Source organism: Vigna umbellata, chromosome 8 (assembly GCF_029865625.1).
Source record: "Vigna umbellata cultivar VRB3 chromosome 8, Vumbellata_1.0, whole genome shotgun sequence".
Taxonomy (NCBI): domain Eukaryota; kingdom Viridiplantae; phylum Streptophyta; class Magnoliopsida; order Fabales; family Fabaceae; genus Vigna; species Vigna umbellata.
In genome coordinates this window covers 24,159,787-24,180,155 of record NC_142172.1, presented here as the reverse complement: position 1 = coordinate 24,180,155, position 20,369 = coordinate 24,159,787, and the positions used below count along the sequence as shown (strand labels likewise).

At 34.2% G+C, this 20,369-nt stretch overlaps 1 protein-coding gene across 2 annotated transcripts; it reads left to right on the top strand.

Annotated features, from left to right (window-relative positions):
* Nucleotides 1-11,863: 11,863 nt before the first annotated feature.
* Nucleotides 11,864-19,336, top strand: LOC124829670 (uncharacterized). 2 transcript variants are annotated; one of them, XM_047303226.2, is made up of 3 exons: nucleotides 11,864-12,300; nucleotides 15,540-15,738; nucleotides 18,937-19,336. In XM_047303226.2, the coding sequence occupies exons 2-3, from the start codon at nucleotides 15,559-15,561 to the stop codon at nucleotides 19,108-19,110; spliced, it is 354 nt and encodes a 117-aa protein (XP_047159182.1). In that variant the 5' UTR covers nucleotides 11,864-12,300; nucleotides 15,540-15,558; the 3' UTR covers nucleotides 19,111-19,336. The 2 variants fall into 2 exon arrangements, with proteins under 2 accessions (XP_047159182.1, XP_047159183.1); XM_047303227.2 differs by lacking the exon at nucleotides 11,864-12,300 and adding an exon at nucleotides 13,227-14,041.
* The last annotated feature ends 1,033 nt before the right edge of the window (nucleotides 19,337-20,369 follow it).

Sequence of the window (20,369 nt, the reverse complement as noted above, 5' to 3'; positions counted from 1 at the left end):
ATTAGAGTCCGCTGGTTTCTTAAGTGTTTTGTTTGTTTGATTTTGTGTTTATGTTTAGGGGTGATTTAGGCTAAAAGGGATTAAACTCTAAGCCTTATCACATTAGAGTCCGAGAGTCTAGTCTTTTAATTGTGCTTAATTGTTTGTAATTGTTTGTGAGTTGTGTTCTTTGATTTTAAAGGTGATTTTTGTTTAAAGGGTAACTAGTAGTAACCTAAGACATTTATGGCAAGGTAAGACTTGGTACTTAAGCAGTCTTCATGACTCACCTCTCTTACCTGGGACTTGTCTAAGTGTGAATCTTGTATACCTTTCACACAAAGAAAACTTTTAAAAACAAAGACGTCTTGTTATAGTTCATATAGGTCTTCTAGGTTAGATAATGTTGATGACATGTTTAAACAAGCTAGGAATCTTTCATATAGTGCATTAACATACCTAGCTTGGGAAAAAGAAATTGATAAAATAAATCCTTGGTTTTATGAAGAGAGTGAATATTATGTCCTTAGCATATATCTCTCTAAGTTAGAAAAGCATGCAAGTGAGTGGTGGGATGAAAGACAATATCATGTTAGGAAAGGTAGAAAGTCCTCCATTCGTGATTGGCATGATTTAAAAGCTTGCATGAGAAGAAAGTTTGTGTCTTCAAGCATTAAAAGAAACCTAGAACTAATTAGGGATTGCATTGATAATGGAAAATTATTTCTTAAGAGTTTAAATGATCATGGGTTTCTTCGTAGGGAATTAGAATTTGGGGCAAGACTTAAAGAGATCAAGGATAAGAAAAGAGAAAGAGAGATTGAGAGAAAAGAAAAGGAAGAAAGGAAAGAAGAAGAGAAGAGAGAGAGAGAAGAAAACGAGAAAAGAGAAGAGAGAAGAAGAGAGGAATTAAGAAGAGAAGAGAGAAGAAGAAAAGGAAGAAAGAGAAGAAGATAAAAGAATAGAAGAAGAGAGAAAAGAAGAAGAAAAGAGAGAAAGGCAAGAAAGAGAGAAGAAAGAAAAGGAGAAATTGTTACTGATGACAAATCCTATTCTTTCAAAGATCATGGAATCTAAAAGGGAAGGTTTCCAAATCTTTACTTCTTTTTCAATAATTGATTATTTTTCAATTTTTAACTTCTCTTTCAAACAAATTGTCATCTCATATTCTATGAAAACATTCTCAAAATATGACAATTCAAATCTTGAGTTATTGTTATCATTAAGAAAACAATTAACTCAAGACAAAAGTGAATTTGGACTTCTAGAATTTCCAAATGTGATAAAACAAAATATTAGAAGTCCTTATTTCCTTGTTTTTATAGAAAAATTCTTTCTTGGATTGATATTAATTGAAAATATATTTGATGTTTATTGTAGATTTGTGTTTGATCCAGGAGGAAGAAAAAGTGGATATAAAAGAATAAGGCCACTTTAAGATGGCCATGCTCCCAAAGATTGTGTGGAGCTTCTTCATAAGGCGATTCCCAGATTTGAGGTCAAATCTTTTTTTTAAGAGGGAGGGCATGATGGAATCTTGCCTGATGTGTTTTATCAGTGTCCTCTTTTTGTAGTTTTTACATTTTGTTGTGCACATATTTTAGCTTGTAAGGAGTATGGGTTACTATAAATACCCAACTCCTCTCTTGTATTGGCACTTTTGAGCTTAATGAGAATTTCATTTTCTGACCTTCAGAATTAATTCTCTCTTGAAAGTCAAATGCTAGAGAGTCCAAAGACTCCCTCTAGCCACCTTCCTTGCACATACCTCCATTTCTCATTTTCCATTAGCTTTTCACTGTGCTTCCATTAATTGCTTTCCTCCAGGGCGCTCTCCTTCGTTATTTTCCTTCGTATGTGTGGCGACACTTCATCAGCCACATCTTTCTCTCAAATCCGCATCATCAGCATCCACATCTTCATTCTCTCGAGGCTTCATTTCGCTCTAGCCTCTTCTCGCTTCTCCACACTCCAAATCAGGTTATCTTCTTCACAGATCTACTTCCACTGCTTCCTCGTTTCAGCCATTTCGACACAGTACATCATCTTCACCGAACAGTGATTCGTCTATGGCTTTCCCTAGGTTTTCCTTCATCTTTCTTCATTTTCTTTGAGTTTTGACCGATTAAACACCTTTCCAACCTTCGTTCTTTCCTTTCCACCGTTTAAAACACCATTTCTACCGATTAATCGGTCAGTTTAGTGATTCCTCACCGTTCTAGGGTTTCCTTCGTGTTTATAAGGTTTTCCACCGATTAAACCTCGGTCTAGGGTTTTGTTGTGTTCGCTCTCAGTTTTCCTTAGATTTCATTTGAGTCATTCCTTGATCTAGTGTTCCTCAACATTCTGCTGCATCCTTCTTCGTCGGAGAAGCTTCGAGGAGTCCGAATCGAGCTCTCAAAGCTTCTATCGTCATCTTCTCGGGCGTTCGTCCATCACAACCACTATTGGTATTCACGTCTTCCTCTTGGTGTCGCCCCTGTTCTTGATTTTTGTTGCCTACACCATCTCTAAACATGGATCGCGCCTTATGCTTCCGACCTGATGCCTTGTACTTGCTATGGTGGTGCTGAGATGGAGAAGTAGGAAAAGATGAAGTTGCCTCGCGCAAAGAATATGTATAAATATGAAAGAGAGAAAACATATAATGTGTCTGTTTTGCGAATAGAGGAGAAAAATGGGCGGGAAAATTCTGCTCATTTTACCAACGGATTTTACTGATGGATTTTTCCATCGGTAAGTGAGATATGCATTATCAAAAGATTTACTAACGAAAAAATCCATTCATAATTCAAATTTCATAATTTGTCCATAAAATCATTTAGTAATTCAAATTTATCGACAAATTTATTTTCTTCGGAAAACTTTTGTCAGTAACTTCAACATTTTTTGTAGTTGCTTGACTTGAGTAATGTGAATCAAATCATTGCCTATTATGACAATGTCATCTACATAAACCAAAAGAGTTTTGAATGATTGGTTTTGATGATGAGTAAAAAGAGAGATTAATCGTGCTTTGGATAAAACCAAAAGCAATCAAGGCATTAGTAAGTTTGGCACTCTGTTGGCTTGACGTAGTCCATACAAAGATTTGTGTAATCTACAAATCACTTTGGAGGAGGAAACATGAAAGTCAAGAGTAAGACACATGTACACTTCTTCATGAAGATCTCTATGCAAAAAATCATTATTTACATTTAACGAGTGTAGAAACCATCCAAAAGAAATAATTATGGATAAAAGAAGCCAAATTGTGGTCAACTTCACAATAGGTGAAAATGCCTCAAAAAAAATCTACCCCCTTTGTTTGTGTGAAACCTTCGGCCTTGCTTTATGCCTTTTAATTGAACCATCAACACGATATTTCACTCCATAAACCCATTTGCTACCCACAATCTTCTTATCCGGAGGAAGATAAACTAAAGACCATGTATGATTCTTTTGAAGAGCTTGTAACTCGACCCACATAACTTTCCTCTAGCATTCAAGTTGACTTGCTTCTTTGTAAGTGGTAGGATCAATTGTACCAAAAATTGAAAGACAAAAGGCAGTGTGAGTGTTGGAGTATTTTGAGTAGAACAAATAAGAAGCCATAGGATATAGAACAATAGAATTAGAAATTCTTGCAATACAATATGTGATTTTGAATTTAATCAGGCTACAAAGGAATAGAGTCATGTGTTGGTGCAACAATAATAGATGAAATGAAAAACAAGCGTATCATAGTGTATTAAATCTTTAACAAATTTTTCATTTGAAATGACATTCATGTTATCAAAATGATAAAGAAGAATGATCATTAGCACAAAAGAAATTTGTCTCATAAAAATTACATTGTGTGAAACAAAACAAGACTTGTGAATGACATTATTCTCTCGTGGAATATGATGAAACATATTGGTATCAAAATGCTCCACCAATTCCTTAGTATATGATTGATAAGGTCTATAGTTTTCCATTCTCCTTTAAATTGATGCACAACTAAAGCTAAATCCCCAAATACATTCAAAAATTGCTCTCGAAATTCAATAGTTGCTCGTATACCTATGACATATGCTTCATATTATGCTATTTTGTTAGTACAATTAAAATACAACTGTTGATAGGGGGAGCAATGTGAAAGCTAAACTCAAACCCTTGTGTGTTTTTTTATGATGACAACAACAAAAATGTTTCAATGAGTTACTTGCAGAACAACAGAAACGTTTTAATATACAACGCTACATTTACATGTTTGTTTGTGCTTGAACTATTTGGTTTGCATACTTACTGTGGTTAATACATGAGTTTATTTTTGTGGTATGCATATTCATGAGTTTGTATGATAAAACTATTTGCACAATGCATATATGTTGAAGTAATCAATTACAGTGTTTATGTAATCAGTTAGATTCATAAGATATTAGCAAATGCTTTAACTATAGCGAACTAAGTTTTAATCGATTACATTATATGTATAATCGATTAAAACTTGTGCCTTTCCTTACACCTGATTGCTGAGTGCAATGATGAGTTTTCAAATGAAAATGTTTTCAAAATTACTTAAGTGTTATGCTTAACCGATTACACGATTTTCCTAATTGACTAAATCTCATGCACCACTGAAAATTGTTTTCATGATAAGTCTTAACTAACATAACGGTCATATTTTGAATTGTTTTGACTTATGATAATTATGCAATCGATTACATTCATTGCAAAATCTGTTAAATCTGTTTTAATGTAATTATGGTATAGTAGTGTTAATTGCTTAACCGATTACATTAGTATTGTAATCGAATAATATGCGTCAGACTTGAGAAAACTATATATTGACGCATAATACACTACATTGATAACTTTTGAACATTTGATCTTTAATATCTGACAAAGTGAGTTGAGAAAAAAAATTGCAGGTGTGTTTGTTCTCCAAGAATCAAGAAACGTTAGTTTGGCAATTTTTAAGGATTCTTGAAGGAATTGTTGTGTGCTTTCTTTGGCTGATCATCATCGGCACTCTAAGTTGTTCTGAAGCAGATCAATATTGTTGATTTTGCAATCTGAGGATTGTGGTTTCCCTATTGTCGGTGGCCAAGAAGAGAACATGAGATTCTGGTTTCTTTGAGAGGTGTCTCAAACGGTTTCTGCAGAAGGAGGATCGTTCTTCTGTGTTGTATTCTTCTATATTAGATTTTGAGTTGGAGAGGAGATTACATTGAGAGAGGGTCTCTGTACGCCTTGTTGTATAACTCAACCTTTATAGTGAAGTGACTTTCAATCTCAAGTTGATTGAAAGGGACTGAATGTAGGCATTAAGGTCGAACCAATATAAAAATCTTGGTGTTTGTATTTCTATCTCTTAACTTTTTAATTGCATTACAATCTTTAATAAGAAATAAGGTTTTAAAAGTGCAAAAGATTTTCAAAGGTTTTAAAAATAACATATTTTTAATAAGAACCAATTCACCCCCTCTTGGTTGGGAAATAAGGCCTATACATTTCTACAACCTTACCGTCGTTGGTATATGTTGGTTATCCAAAGAAATAAGCATTGCCCTTATACTATGCCCTATTGCATTAAATGCTCTATCAAAAAATAACGTCCATGTATTGTCATCCTAGTTCCTTTCAGATTCATTAAGAATAGCCAAAATATTTTCATCAGGAAATCCGAGTTGCATGGGTTGATAACCTTCAATAGGTTGATGAACCAAGTATTATGCTAAAGCACTTCCTTTGATAGCCTTTTGAGTGACATAAACAACATCATATTCTGATAACAAAATTTTCCACCGAGCTATCCTTCTAATAAGAGCTTGCTTTTCGAATATGTATTTAATTTGATCCATTTTAGATATCAACCAAGTGGTATGATTTAACATGTACTGCCTTAAACGATGAGTTAGCCATACCAATGCACAAGTTCGCTCTAGGGAAGAGTACTTTTGTTCACAACTAGGAATCTCTAACTCAAATAATAAATTGCATACTCTTTCTTGCTTGTTTCATCATGTTGTCGCAATACATAATCGATTGAATCCTCCAAAACTATCAAGTATAAAATGAGGGCTTTCCCAGATATTGGCGGATGTAAATTGGTGGTTCTTGCAAATATTGTTTGATTTTCTCAAATGCTTCTTGACATTCTTCATTCCATTCCACAACATGATTTTTGCGTAGCAATTTGAATACTAGCTCACAAGTAGCGATTAACCGGGAGATAAACCTAGCAATAAAATTCAATCTAGCGAGAAAACTAAGAACTTCTTTTTCCGTATGAGGAATTGACATTTCCATTATTGCATGCACTTTATCTAAATCAACTTCTATTTCTTTTTCACTAACAATGAAACCCAATAACTTTCCATATTTTACACCAAAAGTATACTTTGTTGGATTCAACTTGAGCTTAAATTTTCTCAACCTTTCAAATAATTTCCTTATATTAATAATATTTTCTTTTCAAATTTAGACTTGGCAATCATGTCACCAACGTATACTTCAATCTCTTTGTGCATCATGTCATGAAAGAGGGTCACGATTGACCTTCGATAAGTTGCCCAAACATTTTTAAGCCCAAAATACATTACTTTATAACAAAATGTGTCCTAAAGTGTAATAAAAGTAGATTTTAATCTATCTTCAAGAGTCGTCTTAATTTGATTATATCCTACCCATTCATGAATGAAAACAACGAAAACTTCGTTGTATTGTCAACTAGAGTATCAATATGTGATAAGGGAAAATTATCTTTAGGGTAGCTCGATTCAAATCGTGATAATCAACACACATTTGCACTTTACCATCCTTTTTTGGCACAGGAACAATAATTGTAACCCATTGTGGATATTTTGCTACTACTAAGAACCTTGCATCAACTTGTTTTTTCACTTCTTTTTTGTTCAAAGACATCTCAAGCTTCAACCTCCTTAACTTTTGTTTAACTAGTGGGTTTTAAGCTTAAGTGGCAACTTATGTTGTATATATCTGGATCTAATCCTGGCATATCCTGATAAGACCATACAAAAACATCATTAAATTATTTCAACAAAGCACATAATTTCTCATGTGTTTTCTTTGACATACATGTACCAACTATCACTACCTTTTTTTCACCTCCATTTACCAAATTAATCACCACAACATCTTGTTGATGAGGTTTTATCTCTTTAGCTTCATGTTCAACTAATCTCATCAATTTAGGATATGGTTCCTAATCATCCTCATAATCATCTTCCATATTATCGACAAGATGCTCAAAATTAGGAATATTTATATCATTATTTTTAAAAGATTCATTATCATATCTGCATTTTCAAATTTATGAAAAGAAATAAATATACCAACAAACATAAGCAAAACATGAAATTGATATTGAAATAATGACGAATTTATTAATATCACACTGAGCGAAAAAGCAAAATATTGTCAACCCATGAAAGGGGTAAGTCTCAAAGAAATATTAACTACATCATATTACATTTCAACACATTTAAACACCATGGGAACATCCACAGTCTTCCAGTTATTGAGTTGCAAATCTGAAGGACAAGAATACACAAAGTCTAAACTCTCAGTCTCAAGCTTTTCTTTCACGACTGTCATTTGATCAACATTTATCCACCCAACACTTCGAATGCTCTTCTTTATATTACATAAGGGAAGTCTTCCTATCTTGGGTTCACAACCCTCTAAACGAGCCAAACTCCTCTCTTTTTTCTCCTTAGGTAACCTCTTCCTATAATCCTTTGTGGGCTTATACCCCAAACCATATATGTTCTTATTATCAACATTCTTCAATGGAAATAAAGTTCCTTGACCATCTTTCCCTAATCCACCCCTACATCCATGTCCTTCTTTCAACAAGACTAGAATGAAGTCTATAGAGTTGCCTCAACAACTTCAATATATCGAGTAGTTGATGACCCACTTATCAACAAATCTTCTTCTTCTAAGACTATAACCAACTTATCACCTCTCACAAACTTCAACTTCTAATGCAAATTAGAAGGTACTAAACCAACAAAATGTCTCCAAGGCCTTCCCAATAAAAAACTATATGTAGGCATAATATCTATTACTTGGAACACAATTTGGAAAGTATATGACCCAACCTCAACCGATAATTCAATTTATCCCATAACTTCTCTCCTACTCCCATTATAAGCCCTCACCACCATAACACTAAGATGCATATGAGTTTTATTATAAGGCAACTTGTCTAATGTAGACTTTGGTATCACATTCAAATATGAGCCATTATAAATGAACACGCATGCTATGACATATTTCATACACTTCACATAAACATGAAAAGCCTTATTATGCCCTCTTCCCTCGATTGGAACGTCATCATCAATAAAAACTAGGTAATCATTAACATGAGTGTGACTAATAATTCATTCCAACTTATCCAATGATATACCTTATTTTACATGTGCACCACTCAATATCTTCATCAATATATTCCTATGAGTGTCTGAGTGAATTAACAATTCTAACAAAGAAATTCTAGATGACATACAAGTCAACTAGTCTACCACCTTATATTCACTTTGTTGAATAAATTTCAAAAATTCGCCCGCCTTTTCATCGATTATTTCTTTTTTCTCTTTATGATCTTTCTTCTAATCCCTCTTAGGCTCCTCTTTATTTTGGAACTCCTTCTCTTTCAAAAAAATCCTTTGCTTTTTCAAGAATAACTTTTTCATTCTTATGTCTTGCCTGCTCCCTTCTTAATTCTTGTGGTTCAAATAGGCAACCACTCCTCGTTATTCATTCAATCCCATTAATATTGTCTACAATGGATGTAGATGCCCTAGTAGATTGCTCTCCCCATTTCACAATACGAACACCATATACCTTTAAGGAACTTTATTTTCAGTTTTATATGGAAAAGAGCAAGGAGCTTGTATCACAACAGGTTGTCTTCCTTGTGACATTTGTGAAGTTTTGGTATAATGAAACACCAAAGACCTAAGTCCAGTTATACTTCGATCTTCTCTTGTTTAAGCAAACATTTCCCTCGCCTCTTCATCCTTGCAACATATTGTATTATATTCATATCCATCAACCCTTGTAGTATTTGCTTGAATTCCATACAATCATTTATAAAATGCTCAACTCCTAGATGAATATTACATCAATTGTTATAATCTACTTTACATTTCAACAATCCAAATTCACACAAAGATTCAAAAAATAAATCTCATTGAACTTCGTATCTTCCAAACATCTCTCACCACTCGATGTCCTTCCAACTACACTATCGCATTGATTGAAGTGTTCCCATATCCAGATAAAGGGTTATTTTCAACACTCAACTTATCCTTTGGAACGTCAACCATCTGGAATCTAATAATGATTGTACTTTGAATTTTAAAGGTAAACATCTCTCAGTTGAATGCTCAATTCCTCCTCCATGATAATCACACTCAGTATCAGGGTTATAATTTTTGGGATAAGGAGGTTGCACTAGTTTCATGGGACAAATATGCACTAACTTATTATGAAGAAGATTTGGCAACAATTATGTATAGGTTACTAGAAGAAGGGTAAAACAAACGAAATTATTTTTTGTAATTTCCCCCTAATTAACATCATTCTTCCAACCTTGTTTGGGATGATCATTGTGAGCAAATTATGCCAGGTAAGAATTATGAGCATGATAAAAACCTTTCTGATTTTTCATTGGGTGATAGGTTGATGGTGTATTAGCAACAAATGACCATTGAGTAGATTGTTGTGAATGATTATGATAATGAGGTTGGGTATAAGTCTCATATCCTACATTAGTTTCTCCTTATTTTTTCTTTCTAGCATTGAACCCATGCTTCTTTATATGGGAATTTCCAACCAACCCATAAGTAATCTTCCCACTCTTCAAACCTACTTCGACCCTCTCACCAATTACACTAATATAAACAAAATTTGAAGATATATTTCCTATCATATGATCATAGAAAGGAGATTGTAGAGTGTTTATAAACATAATCACCATTTTCTTCCAATACAAGGTGGTTCCACCTGAGCAGCTACCTCCCTGGTCTTTGAGCATATTCCTTAAAAGTCTCATTCTCTTTTAACTATATTATGTAACTATAATATGTAAGATCCTTCTTGTAAATGTCATTAGATATGTGATTAGTATGAGAATCTTGTCTTTTTTAATATGTTTAAACTCTCATATGGTCCTCATATTTGTTGAGGAATCTCAAGTGGGGTCCTCTTGTTGAAAACAATCTCAATTGGGTCCTAAATTTTGTAAAATCGTAACAATTAAGTCATTTCCGTTAAATGGTCAAAAACAACGTCAAAGTATGCTGATGTGGTGATGTTGATTTGGATGATTTTATTATGTGGAAAATTTAAATTATGACTTGTAATGACAATTTTAAATTATGTCTCTGATTCTAATTAAATAATGCAATTAAATCTCCTTAACCCTGATTATCCCAATTAGCTTTCAAAAAAATTAATTCACCTAATAACCCTAATTAGAAACACCTTTTCCCCAAATTTGGTTTCCTCTTCTTCACGCACAAACCCCATCAGAGGGTCCTTCGCTGTCGCGCAAGGGCGACATTCTCCTCCTTCCTCTTTTTCGTTTTGGTTTACTAACAGGGAACTATTCTTCTTTCTCATCTTTGCTTCAGGTTCGCGCATCCAATCCAGCTTAGGGTTTTCTTCGCCGCGCAAGAGGTGATTGGGAGAGCTCGATGACCTGGTAAAGGGGCTCGTGTTTCTGGATATTTGCTTCGTAGAGCTCGAGATGCGAAGATGGAGGTAGTGCACTATTTGAGGGTTCTTCCTTGCGATTAGGATTCACGAATTTGGGGTTTTCTATGGTGTGATTTTGGGTTTTTTGTGTTTCTATTTTCTCTTTGTAGGAACTGAGGGATCCACTCCCTTTTCAATCTTCATATACCCAATAATCAAGGTTCGTTTTCATTGCAAATGCACAATATATGTAGGGTCACCACTGCCCTCATTGGAGTCCAATACGAGCCAGAATCATAGCGATGAAAAAGGAAGGAGTCACACCTCTTCCAAATGTGACATGCACACTTTCCTCTCCATTGTCGGTGACGGGTTGTAGAACTGATGCCTTAAATGTTGTAGAAAATAAGTTCCCGTACGTGAAACAAGAAGATGAAAGCCTAAACAGAAGAGCGGCTTTGACGACTATTTCGCTCACGATTGCGCGAAACGGCCATGGTAGCTTCGAGGTTTCACGTTTTTTTTAGTGTTTGATGAAGGAGACGCCCTCTATGCGAGGAGATGAAGAGGTTGAAGGAGAATGATGCTCTAAACCATAATTAGTTCAAAAATCCCTAATCTAAAGTGCCCAAATTCCTAATCTATTATTTTAACTACAATGACCAATTACATTTTGCCATGTCAAAAACTAATACACCATCTTAATTTAAATGTTAATTCCACGTAATAAAGCCATTAACATCAACTATTTACTGTGCAACACGTAAGTAACTCTTGACGTTGTTTGTTACCAATTAACAGAAATGACATAATTATTACGATTTTACAAAACGTAGGACCTAATTGAGACCGTTTTCAACAAAAGAACCCACTTAAGATTGCTCAACAAATATATAACCTTTTTTTAAAATAAAATAATAAAAGTACCATGTTGTTTAATTTTTAATAGGACAAAGTCCTCGTAAATATGCTTAGGTGTTGTGCAAAATAAAATAAAATAATTAATTGTTGAATTAAAATAAAAAAATATAAATTAGGCAAAAAAAAGAAAAAATTAAAGGAATAATAAATGCTTAATATATAGTGAAATTAAAGTGGAAGTGTATGTTTGGTAAACCAGAGCTTATTTGGCTGCATTTTCTTTTGTTTTTGCATGAGACTTTTGTTATGGGCCAAATTTCGAAACCCATAACCTTAAAGGGGTAGTGAGAGTGAGGTGCTCATTTCCTCTTTTTTTCTTTTTCTATTTTTGTTTTCCGTCTTCCCTCTTCTTTTTCTTCTTCTTAGCAAACCATAGTGTTAACGGAAACAAGGGTGAGGGCGTGAGAGAATCCAAGGCTCAAGTGAAGTAACGGAAAGGAGAAATTAAGAGGATGAGAGGTGCGGTTCGAGAAGAGTTATGGAAAAGGGGGAATCCAAGGTTGGTGGAGTAATTTCTAGGGTTGGGAATTTAATTGAGAGGTCGAAGAAAGAGCCTATAAATTGGGAGAGTGTGCGATTGAGAAATACACACAAGAGCAATTGATTTTTAGAGTGTAACAGTGAGGGTTTGAGTGAAAGGGAGTCGTGTGAGGTTGCGGAGCTCGGTGGAAGTTTTGTGCAGTGAAGAAGATCAAATTCCAGGTATGGGGAGCTAAAACCAATTGTTCTTGATTTCATGTATTTTGTTTGAGCTGTGGTTCGATTCTTGAATCATGAGGTTATTCTTGAATCATGAGGTTGGGTGTTATCATATCTGAAGGGAGTATTGTGTGCTTAATTGTTAGAACGATGAAATGGAGTAATATATTGTTTATGAAATTAAATGGATAGGGAATTGATATTGGAGATTCTACGACGTGAATTAGAGGAGGGTTGTATGAAATGGGCAATTGATATTGCATTGGAAATTGTTGTGTTATAATCTGGAAATTTGGAAACTTGTATGATATCGAGGCTTATAAAAGTGAATAATTGGGCATATTGTTGAACCAGTATTTTCTATTTTAATCTGGAATGTTTTTGGTATATTGGAATAAATCTTATGGTTGTATATTGATAAAATGAAGTGGGAAATGATGGGATTTGGATATTAAAGAATGATTGAGTTGAAAGGTTAAATCCTACCAATATAATGTGAGTAATGTGAGTTGCTATTGTTTCATATTAACTTTAACTGGGACAAATTCTGAAGGTATATTAATATGTGTATTGAACCAAAGGTGAACCCAAGGTAAGGGAGTGGTGACTGTAATTCTGAATTAGAATGTGCATTAGTTTGTCAATGTTATGCAGGATGGAAATGTTAGTCTGATGAAAAAGATATATGCTATGAGACGTGAAACATATGAATGAACATGTGTTAGACTTAACTATATAAGAAGGATTGTATGTACTGTTATATTTTGATTGAAATGATTAACGTAGCTAAATTAGTTAAACTTGGAAATAATAGGCACCAGTATATTTTTCAATCTGTTTTGGGTAGGTGGTAAGTGAGTTCAAGCTAACTTGTATGACATAGATTCTAGTGAGACAAAATTATGAAAAATGGAATAAGGGTTGAAATAAAGTTCAGGTCGAGCTCAGGTCTACACAGTTCTGTTCAATTTAAGGCCACCGCAATCGTCTGCTTTGTTCAGGTCGAGCTCCACCATCAACCTGTGTTGTGCTGTCTAAGTTTCACTAAACCATTGGCTGCACCGCTGTTTGCATTGACATAATCTCTAGTCGGAAGCATTGCACAACCACTGTGCTCTGTTTTGCCGCAATATGAGATTGATCTCACAGCTCCGAACCTTCCTATTCTTTTCTTTTCTAAATTGATTTTAAATTTTTTTAGCTATTCTCTCATTAGGTCATTCAAATTGGGGAAGAGAACGTGCGTGATTTGTGGAGAAAACAGCAGTGAGTGAGAGCTGCGGGGAACCAAAAAGGGGTTTTATTTTCTTTTTATTTCTTCTTCTGAACCGAGAGAAACCCAACCCTCTTTTTTTTTTTATTTGCTTTTCTGAAGACTTAGGGTTTGGGGAAGAGGGAGTCATGGTAAGAGAGAGGAAGGGAGAGTATTCAATACCCAACCCTTAACGTGCATGATTCGTGGAGAAAACAACAGTGAGTGAGAGTCGAGAATGGAAAGGGTTGATCGAGTTTTTTAAAAATGCCGAATCGCAAGAGGGTTATTCCGAGAGTAAATTGGGGAAATATTTAGGGATTTCAGGGGTTTTGAGGGCAAGCACGGTGAGCGAGTATATAGAGGCTGGGAAAGGTGAGTAAGGCTGGGAGAAAACAAAGATAATCGTGAGCCAATGAGAAAGTGAAGGTTGAGCATGGGAGGTTCAGAGAATTCGTGAGGAGAGTTTTGTCGTGCGGGAAATCGAGCCAGGTATGGGGGAGCTAACTTGTTTGTTGTGTTGATAATTGCACGAATATGTGATTGATGATGAAATACAGTTTTCTTGATAATCTATGATTTTGAATTCATGCTCTGTTTTTGATATGGTGCTGCCTTTGTTATTATTGTTTCCACTTTTTGCTGTATTCTGAGAGCTAATTGCAATTTGAACTGCAATGCTTATAATAATTGGATATTCTGTGTGTTCTAATTTGGGTTGCAATAATGCGTGGAAAGGTTGGTACCAGTTGATACTTTATTTTGCCCTGATTTGGGTTAATATATGTTATCTTCTTGGCTGTGAAGGAATTGAATTTCGTGAGGAGCTTGTGACCTTGGCTGTAAATATATGTTATACTTTATTCTGTCTGACCTTATGTGATGATTGATTCACACTCTGTTTGATTGCATTAGTATGATTACGTGGTGTTATGTACTCGGAAGTTCTGGCGTATTGATCGCTTACGTTGCTGCACTTATATATTTTGGTTGTTTGATTGTTAAAGCTAGCTTGACTGGTGTGAGAATAAGTCTGTTTGGCTGTCCTTGTGTGATGTATGATGGTAGGGGTTGTTCGAGTCCAAGGGTATAATCGGTATCGTTATAGCTGGTTGTGGTGAGTGCCAATGAGTCATGAGATAGCTAGTGTGCTACTTTTGTCGTTGTACGTGAGTATAAAGTGGTCATTAATGAGGTTTTGTAAATTCCCGTGAGTGTTAAAGGTCTTTCTTTTGCCTGTGCGATGTAGTGGAAAGAGACTCTCTTCGCCTGTGCAAGGTAGTGGAAGAGTTGGGTTCGAGTGTTGCACCTTTTTGTCTATGTGAGGCAGTGGGGAGGGAAAAGATGTTTCGTCCCTTAGCTCTGGCTCGTTGCTAAGTACAATGTCTGGTGTGAGATTCATCGAAGTTGTTACCTGTAAGTCCTTGAGAAGTAGGGGAGACAGGTTTGGTACTGTGATGGCAGGATGACTTGACCACCCTGTTGTGGATATTAGAGTGTTAGAAGAGTTGAGAATAGATCGCTAAGAGCATGAAGTCATGAGTGATCGTGTTTTAGTCACTAATTGTTATTTGGAGAGTTATTTCTTTGTTTATTGTTTTGCATGCTCTTATTTCTCTATGTTATTACTGTTAGCTCATCCTATTGTTTGTGTGTTGCGATAATCGTATAACGTTTGTGCTATATGGGAGCAGGTGATGATGTCGTTGTTACAGATGTTGTGTAGGAGTGATGAGAGGGCGAGGAAGATTAAAAAGGGGAATTTTGTCAATTATTGTTTTGAATAAGGCTTTCGGATTCATTTGACGACTTTTTATTGTATTATTTTATAATTTATATTTCAAGTAATAAGTCCTCTTTTTAATTGATTTTTGAAATTGACTTTATCACGTTTTTTCGTAACACTTGAAATTGGGGTGTTACAAATTTCATTTATGAAATTGAGTAATTGGATATATAAAGATTATTTTGGATTTGTGTGCTCTCTCAGATTGGGGTTTCAGCACAAGATGTCTCTCCGAATAAAGGCAGTGGTAGATAAATTTGTCCAGGAGTTGCAGGAAGCGTTGGATGCTGATATTCAGGATAGGATCATGAAGGATAGAGAGATGCAAAGTTACATTGAAGAACGTGAACGTGAGGTTGCGGAACGTGAGGCTGCTTGGAAGGCTGATCTTTCTCGTCGAGAGGTATCTACTGATTACCCATTTCTCTCAAATTTGTAATCTTTTTAATTCTTCTTACTTTAATGTGCTCTCTCCTAGTGGGATAAGACTATTGCTGTTGTAATAGAGGTTGTGAAGTTTGAGAGTCTGTGTGGTTGTTGTTTTTCCTGTGTGAAGGTCTCAAACACACGTTCATTTCAAAGATACAGTTTGTTACTTCTCAGTAACTGAAGCCTTGGAACGTCAGCCAACTAAGTGCAACGTTTATGCAAATACCCTCTTTGTTAATCACGGAGCTTCTCAAATTTTGACCTGTAAAATTGAACGTTGTGTTCTTCCAAAAGATAATATTGAAAAGACCTATTAATAAAATACTCTTTTATCGCGCATCAATAATTTAACATTTTAACTTCATAATAAAGCAAAATAGAAATCATAATAATAAAGTTTGATAATACATTAGTACTAAATAAGATCAAACTACATAACCGATCAAATCATATATAACTTTATAAAAACTCAACTTATTAAAGTGATAACATTCTAAAAGGGAGTTAATTTCTTCAATTAATTTGAGTTTCCAGTGAAACATTTTGTGGGGTCAATATGAGGGCTAAAATTACTTATGATTTCAAACTCACTTCTTGATTTCAGAGTTTTCTCAAGTTTAATGTTTTTTAATGGATAATTAACTGGTTTGGCCTACCTGGAATCATAAGAGTTTACTTAAAAGTTTGACAACCGTGGTTGTAATGTGCATTCTACATTTCCTTTCGCATAGACTATGAGTAACTCCGATACCATTTTGAGAGAGCGAAGTCTAACCCTAACTTAAACTCACATGACTGATTTTTAAAGTGAGATTTGTGTTTACTTATTTACTATAATTTGATCTTATATCTAATCTATGTAGGCTCTTTAACACACTCTCACATGTCGAGAACTGAACATCTCAAGCGTGTGGGATTAAACTTGAGTAGGATAGGCTCTACATTACTTTAATACTCTATCTTAAGAAAGTGAAATTTAAATCTAACTCAACCTCATAAAACTAGTTTGGTAAGATGAAGTTTGCACTGGCTTATAAATCATAATTTGGCTATATTTCTAATCCATATTGGATATCCAACATATAGATGATGCATAACTATAGACTTCCTCTCAACTTTTGTTTTTGGTTCAAGTGAGGACTGACTACAAAGGTGGGCATTGGAGTAAGTCTATAGGGAAGGGGATGAACTGCATTACAGGGTTTATAGTATGTGTCCTACAGCCTGACCTGTGTCATTGGGACACTCCCCATAGCTATGCTTCTGATAATTTTTACATATAATAATTGTCTTTGTTATGCGAACATCTGAGGAAGTTGAACCCAAATTATTTTGTTACTGTTGCTGCTAGACTCTAGTAGTACATTGCACAATAATCAATGAAAGATGTCAATGGTTGTAAAATACTGTTTATGTTTGATCAGATGAAGTGAAAGAATACTGTTGTTCCTAGTTTAGTTTTATTGGTAAAACTCTGGTTAACTTCCTTTTATCAGCTGAGCATAGAAATGGCTGTGCATGAATTATGGCTTACATTTTTAGGTAGGTAGTTCTCAATGTGTAAATATAAACAAAAAAATGGGAATGTTAACTGTGTTTTACACTTCTACGGGGCATTGAAATGGCTTTGCATGAATTATGGCTTAAATTACTAGGTAGTTTTCTATTCGTCTAAAAGTACATAATTTTTTAAACAAGTCGTTATTAGATTTTTGTCTTAGTATTTGTACCCTTTCCTAAATTTTCTGCTAGGCTCCTCTGGTATTTATATGCAAGATCTGTGATAGCAATGTGGCAATGCCAATTTCACTTGACTTTTGACAGGAATCCTGTTATGTGACATATGACCTACATTTTTAAATTTCTAAATTGTGAGCTTGCATCTCTTGTTTTGGTGAATAATTGGCAAAGTGAAATGCAGTAGATTAATTTGAAGTTGATGATATATTGATATTGATGCAATTTCAGTGAACTGCTTCTGAAATTGAAGAAAGGAAGCAAACTGGCCTTTAGGCACTTGAAATGATACAAGGAAGTGATTCTTTAACTAGAACAATGTGAGGTTGATTATTTTGTACCAGATACATTGATATTGTCGAATTTTAGTCTAATGCTTCTGAAACTGAAGAAAGAAAGCAAAGTGGCTTTTAATCATGAACAGTTTTCGGAGAAATGATTCTTTATGTATCACAATCTGAATAAATGAAGCTTTTCATCCCCCAAATTTCTGTGTTTGACACATTATAAACCCCTTAGTAGGAGTTATGACTCAATTAATATTTTGGAACAAATCTAAATAAAAACAACAATCCCTAAAACTTTTGCTTCATGGTTGCAAGAAGCAGAATAAATAGTGTTAGAATTGCAAAAAAGGGTTAAGCAGTAACTTAAATAGCTGACTTGTAAGGTTTTAGTTACTATTATTTGATTTTTTCTCTAGTCCATATGAGATCTTTGACACATTCCTCACATCAAAGAATGAACATTTCAAGTGAAAAATTAAATATTTGTGGGTGAGTCCTATAACAGATAACATAACATCTTGGAATGACTTTGATATCATTTTAGAAAGTGCGGTTATAAATAACTCAATCCCATAAAATTGACTTGTAAAGTGAGATTTATAGTTTATTTAACCTTATTTTTAGTTAATGTGAGATCTTCGGTAAGTATCTAAAATCTGAATCATGACCTTTATATGAGATCTTGAAATTCCTTTGCCCTAGGAGTCTGCCTTTGGCCTATTGATTTAGTGAATGTTGTTCTTGCAATCAATTCATCAGTTGACACCCAGAGAAGCCCCTCTGCAAAATGTTTCTTCCTTAGACTAGAGCGTTATATTTTTCAGGCATTTCTACTCTACACCAAACTTCTTTTTACGTCTTTAATGACTGATAACATGTTTCAGACACGTTCCTGGGACCTAGTTTATGTTTTTGTGAAGATGTGTTATATCATTCAGTGCCCTATTTTACGTTGTGAAAATGTGTGCTACATTAATATTGTTGCATTTGGGAATATGAAACAAAAAGGATTGAAATTGACCGAACATTCTAACAATATTTCTATTTACCAAACAAATATCCATTGTATGAAATTTCCATTTATGACCTTGCAATTAAAGAACAAAAAATCAGACATCCTCACTGTCCTTAATTTTTTAATGTTCCAGGCTGAGATTGCCCGACAAGAAGCAAGGCTGAAGATGGAGAGAGACAATCTGGAGAAAGAGAAAAGTGTGTTGATGGGAACTGCGTCAAATCAAGATAACCAAGATGGAGCTCTTGAAATTACTGTAAGTGGTGAAAAATACCGTTGCCTCAGATTTGCCAAGGCAAAAAAATAAGGCTTTGCTGCGGTGACAAAAAGGAAATGTATGATCTTCACTTTTTCACCTCCCCCGGAAGAGGACTAGTGCTGCCGAGGAGCCCACACGCAAAGCCAAGCTCAATTTATGTACCTCTAGGAACAATTATTGAAATCAAAACTGTTCAGTGGTGGTTTATACAATTCCTGTTGGGATAGTGTTTTATGACTTGCTCAATTATTTTATTGATTTTTTTCTATGTTAATGCTTTGTTTTGCTGAAAATACAATTTTGGCTATATAATTAATTCTCAAAGAATAGTACGCGAGGAGATATTAGTCTGAAGTATCTATTGAGAAAAAATGACAATCAGCCAAGATAGTTTTGACAGCAGATTGCATGGTTTCTAAAAAGGAGTAAAGAGGAGGAAAAAAAAAAGACCCTAATGCATATTCTATTTTTATGGTGCGAAAGAAATTTAGAGTACTAAAGAAAAGAAACGAAGGGAATACAAAAGAAAACAAAAAAAGAGTGAAAAATAGAATTGTTTAGATGATTTGAAAAAGAATAAAAATGAGTAAAAAGAAAGATGATTTTATTTGTTATTAGTAATTTTTTTATTATTATTAATACTATTAAATACAAAAAATCATAATCAGCTATATATGTAAATAATGAATTTTTTTACCCCGGGTCCATTATACTTTCAGCACAAATTCATGTCGTTCCACCCCTGCAAACAGTAAATAGGCTAAAGCAAAGTAAACAAAGGTTAAAAGGCTAGTTTTGTTTTATTAATTAATCGTAGTTACCACCCATTCAAATGTTATGCAGAAAAGTTGTGTGAAGCAGGCTGCAACTTATCTCTTTTTTAATTGAAAAAAAAGGAAAATAGGTAGGACTTTTGCCATTTGAGAGCCCATTGCCGATCAAGTTATTAATTGCACTTTTGTTGTTCCAGATGAGTATTAAAACTTTATATGATAAATTCATTTATTAAATATTTTATTTCATACTTTAACTAATAATTCTTTTTATACTTCGAATATAAAACCATATAATTATACACTCGTATAATTAAAATGAAAAATATCTAATAAATATATTTATCACCACAATTTTTATTACTTTTCATTCCATAATCTAATATTCAAATAAAATATTTCATACTTTTAAATTCAGTTTTACAAATTTAATATTTAATAAACGCTACTTTTACTATTTAATATTTAGCGATTCAGTATTTGGTATTATTTATTTATCATTTAATATTTATTATTTAGTAATTAAATTTTAAT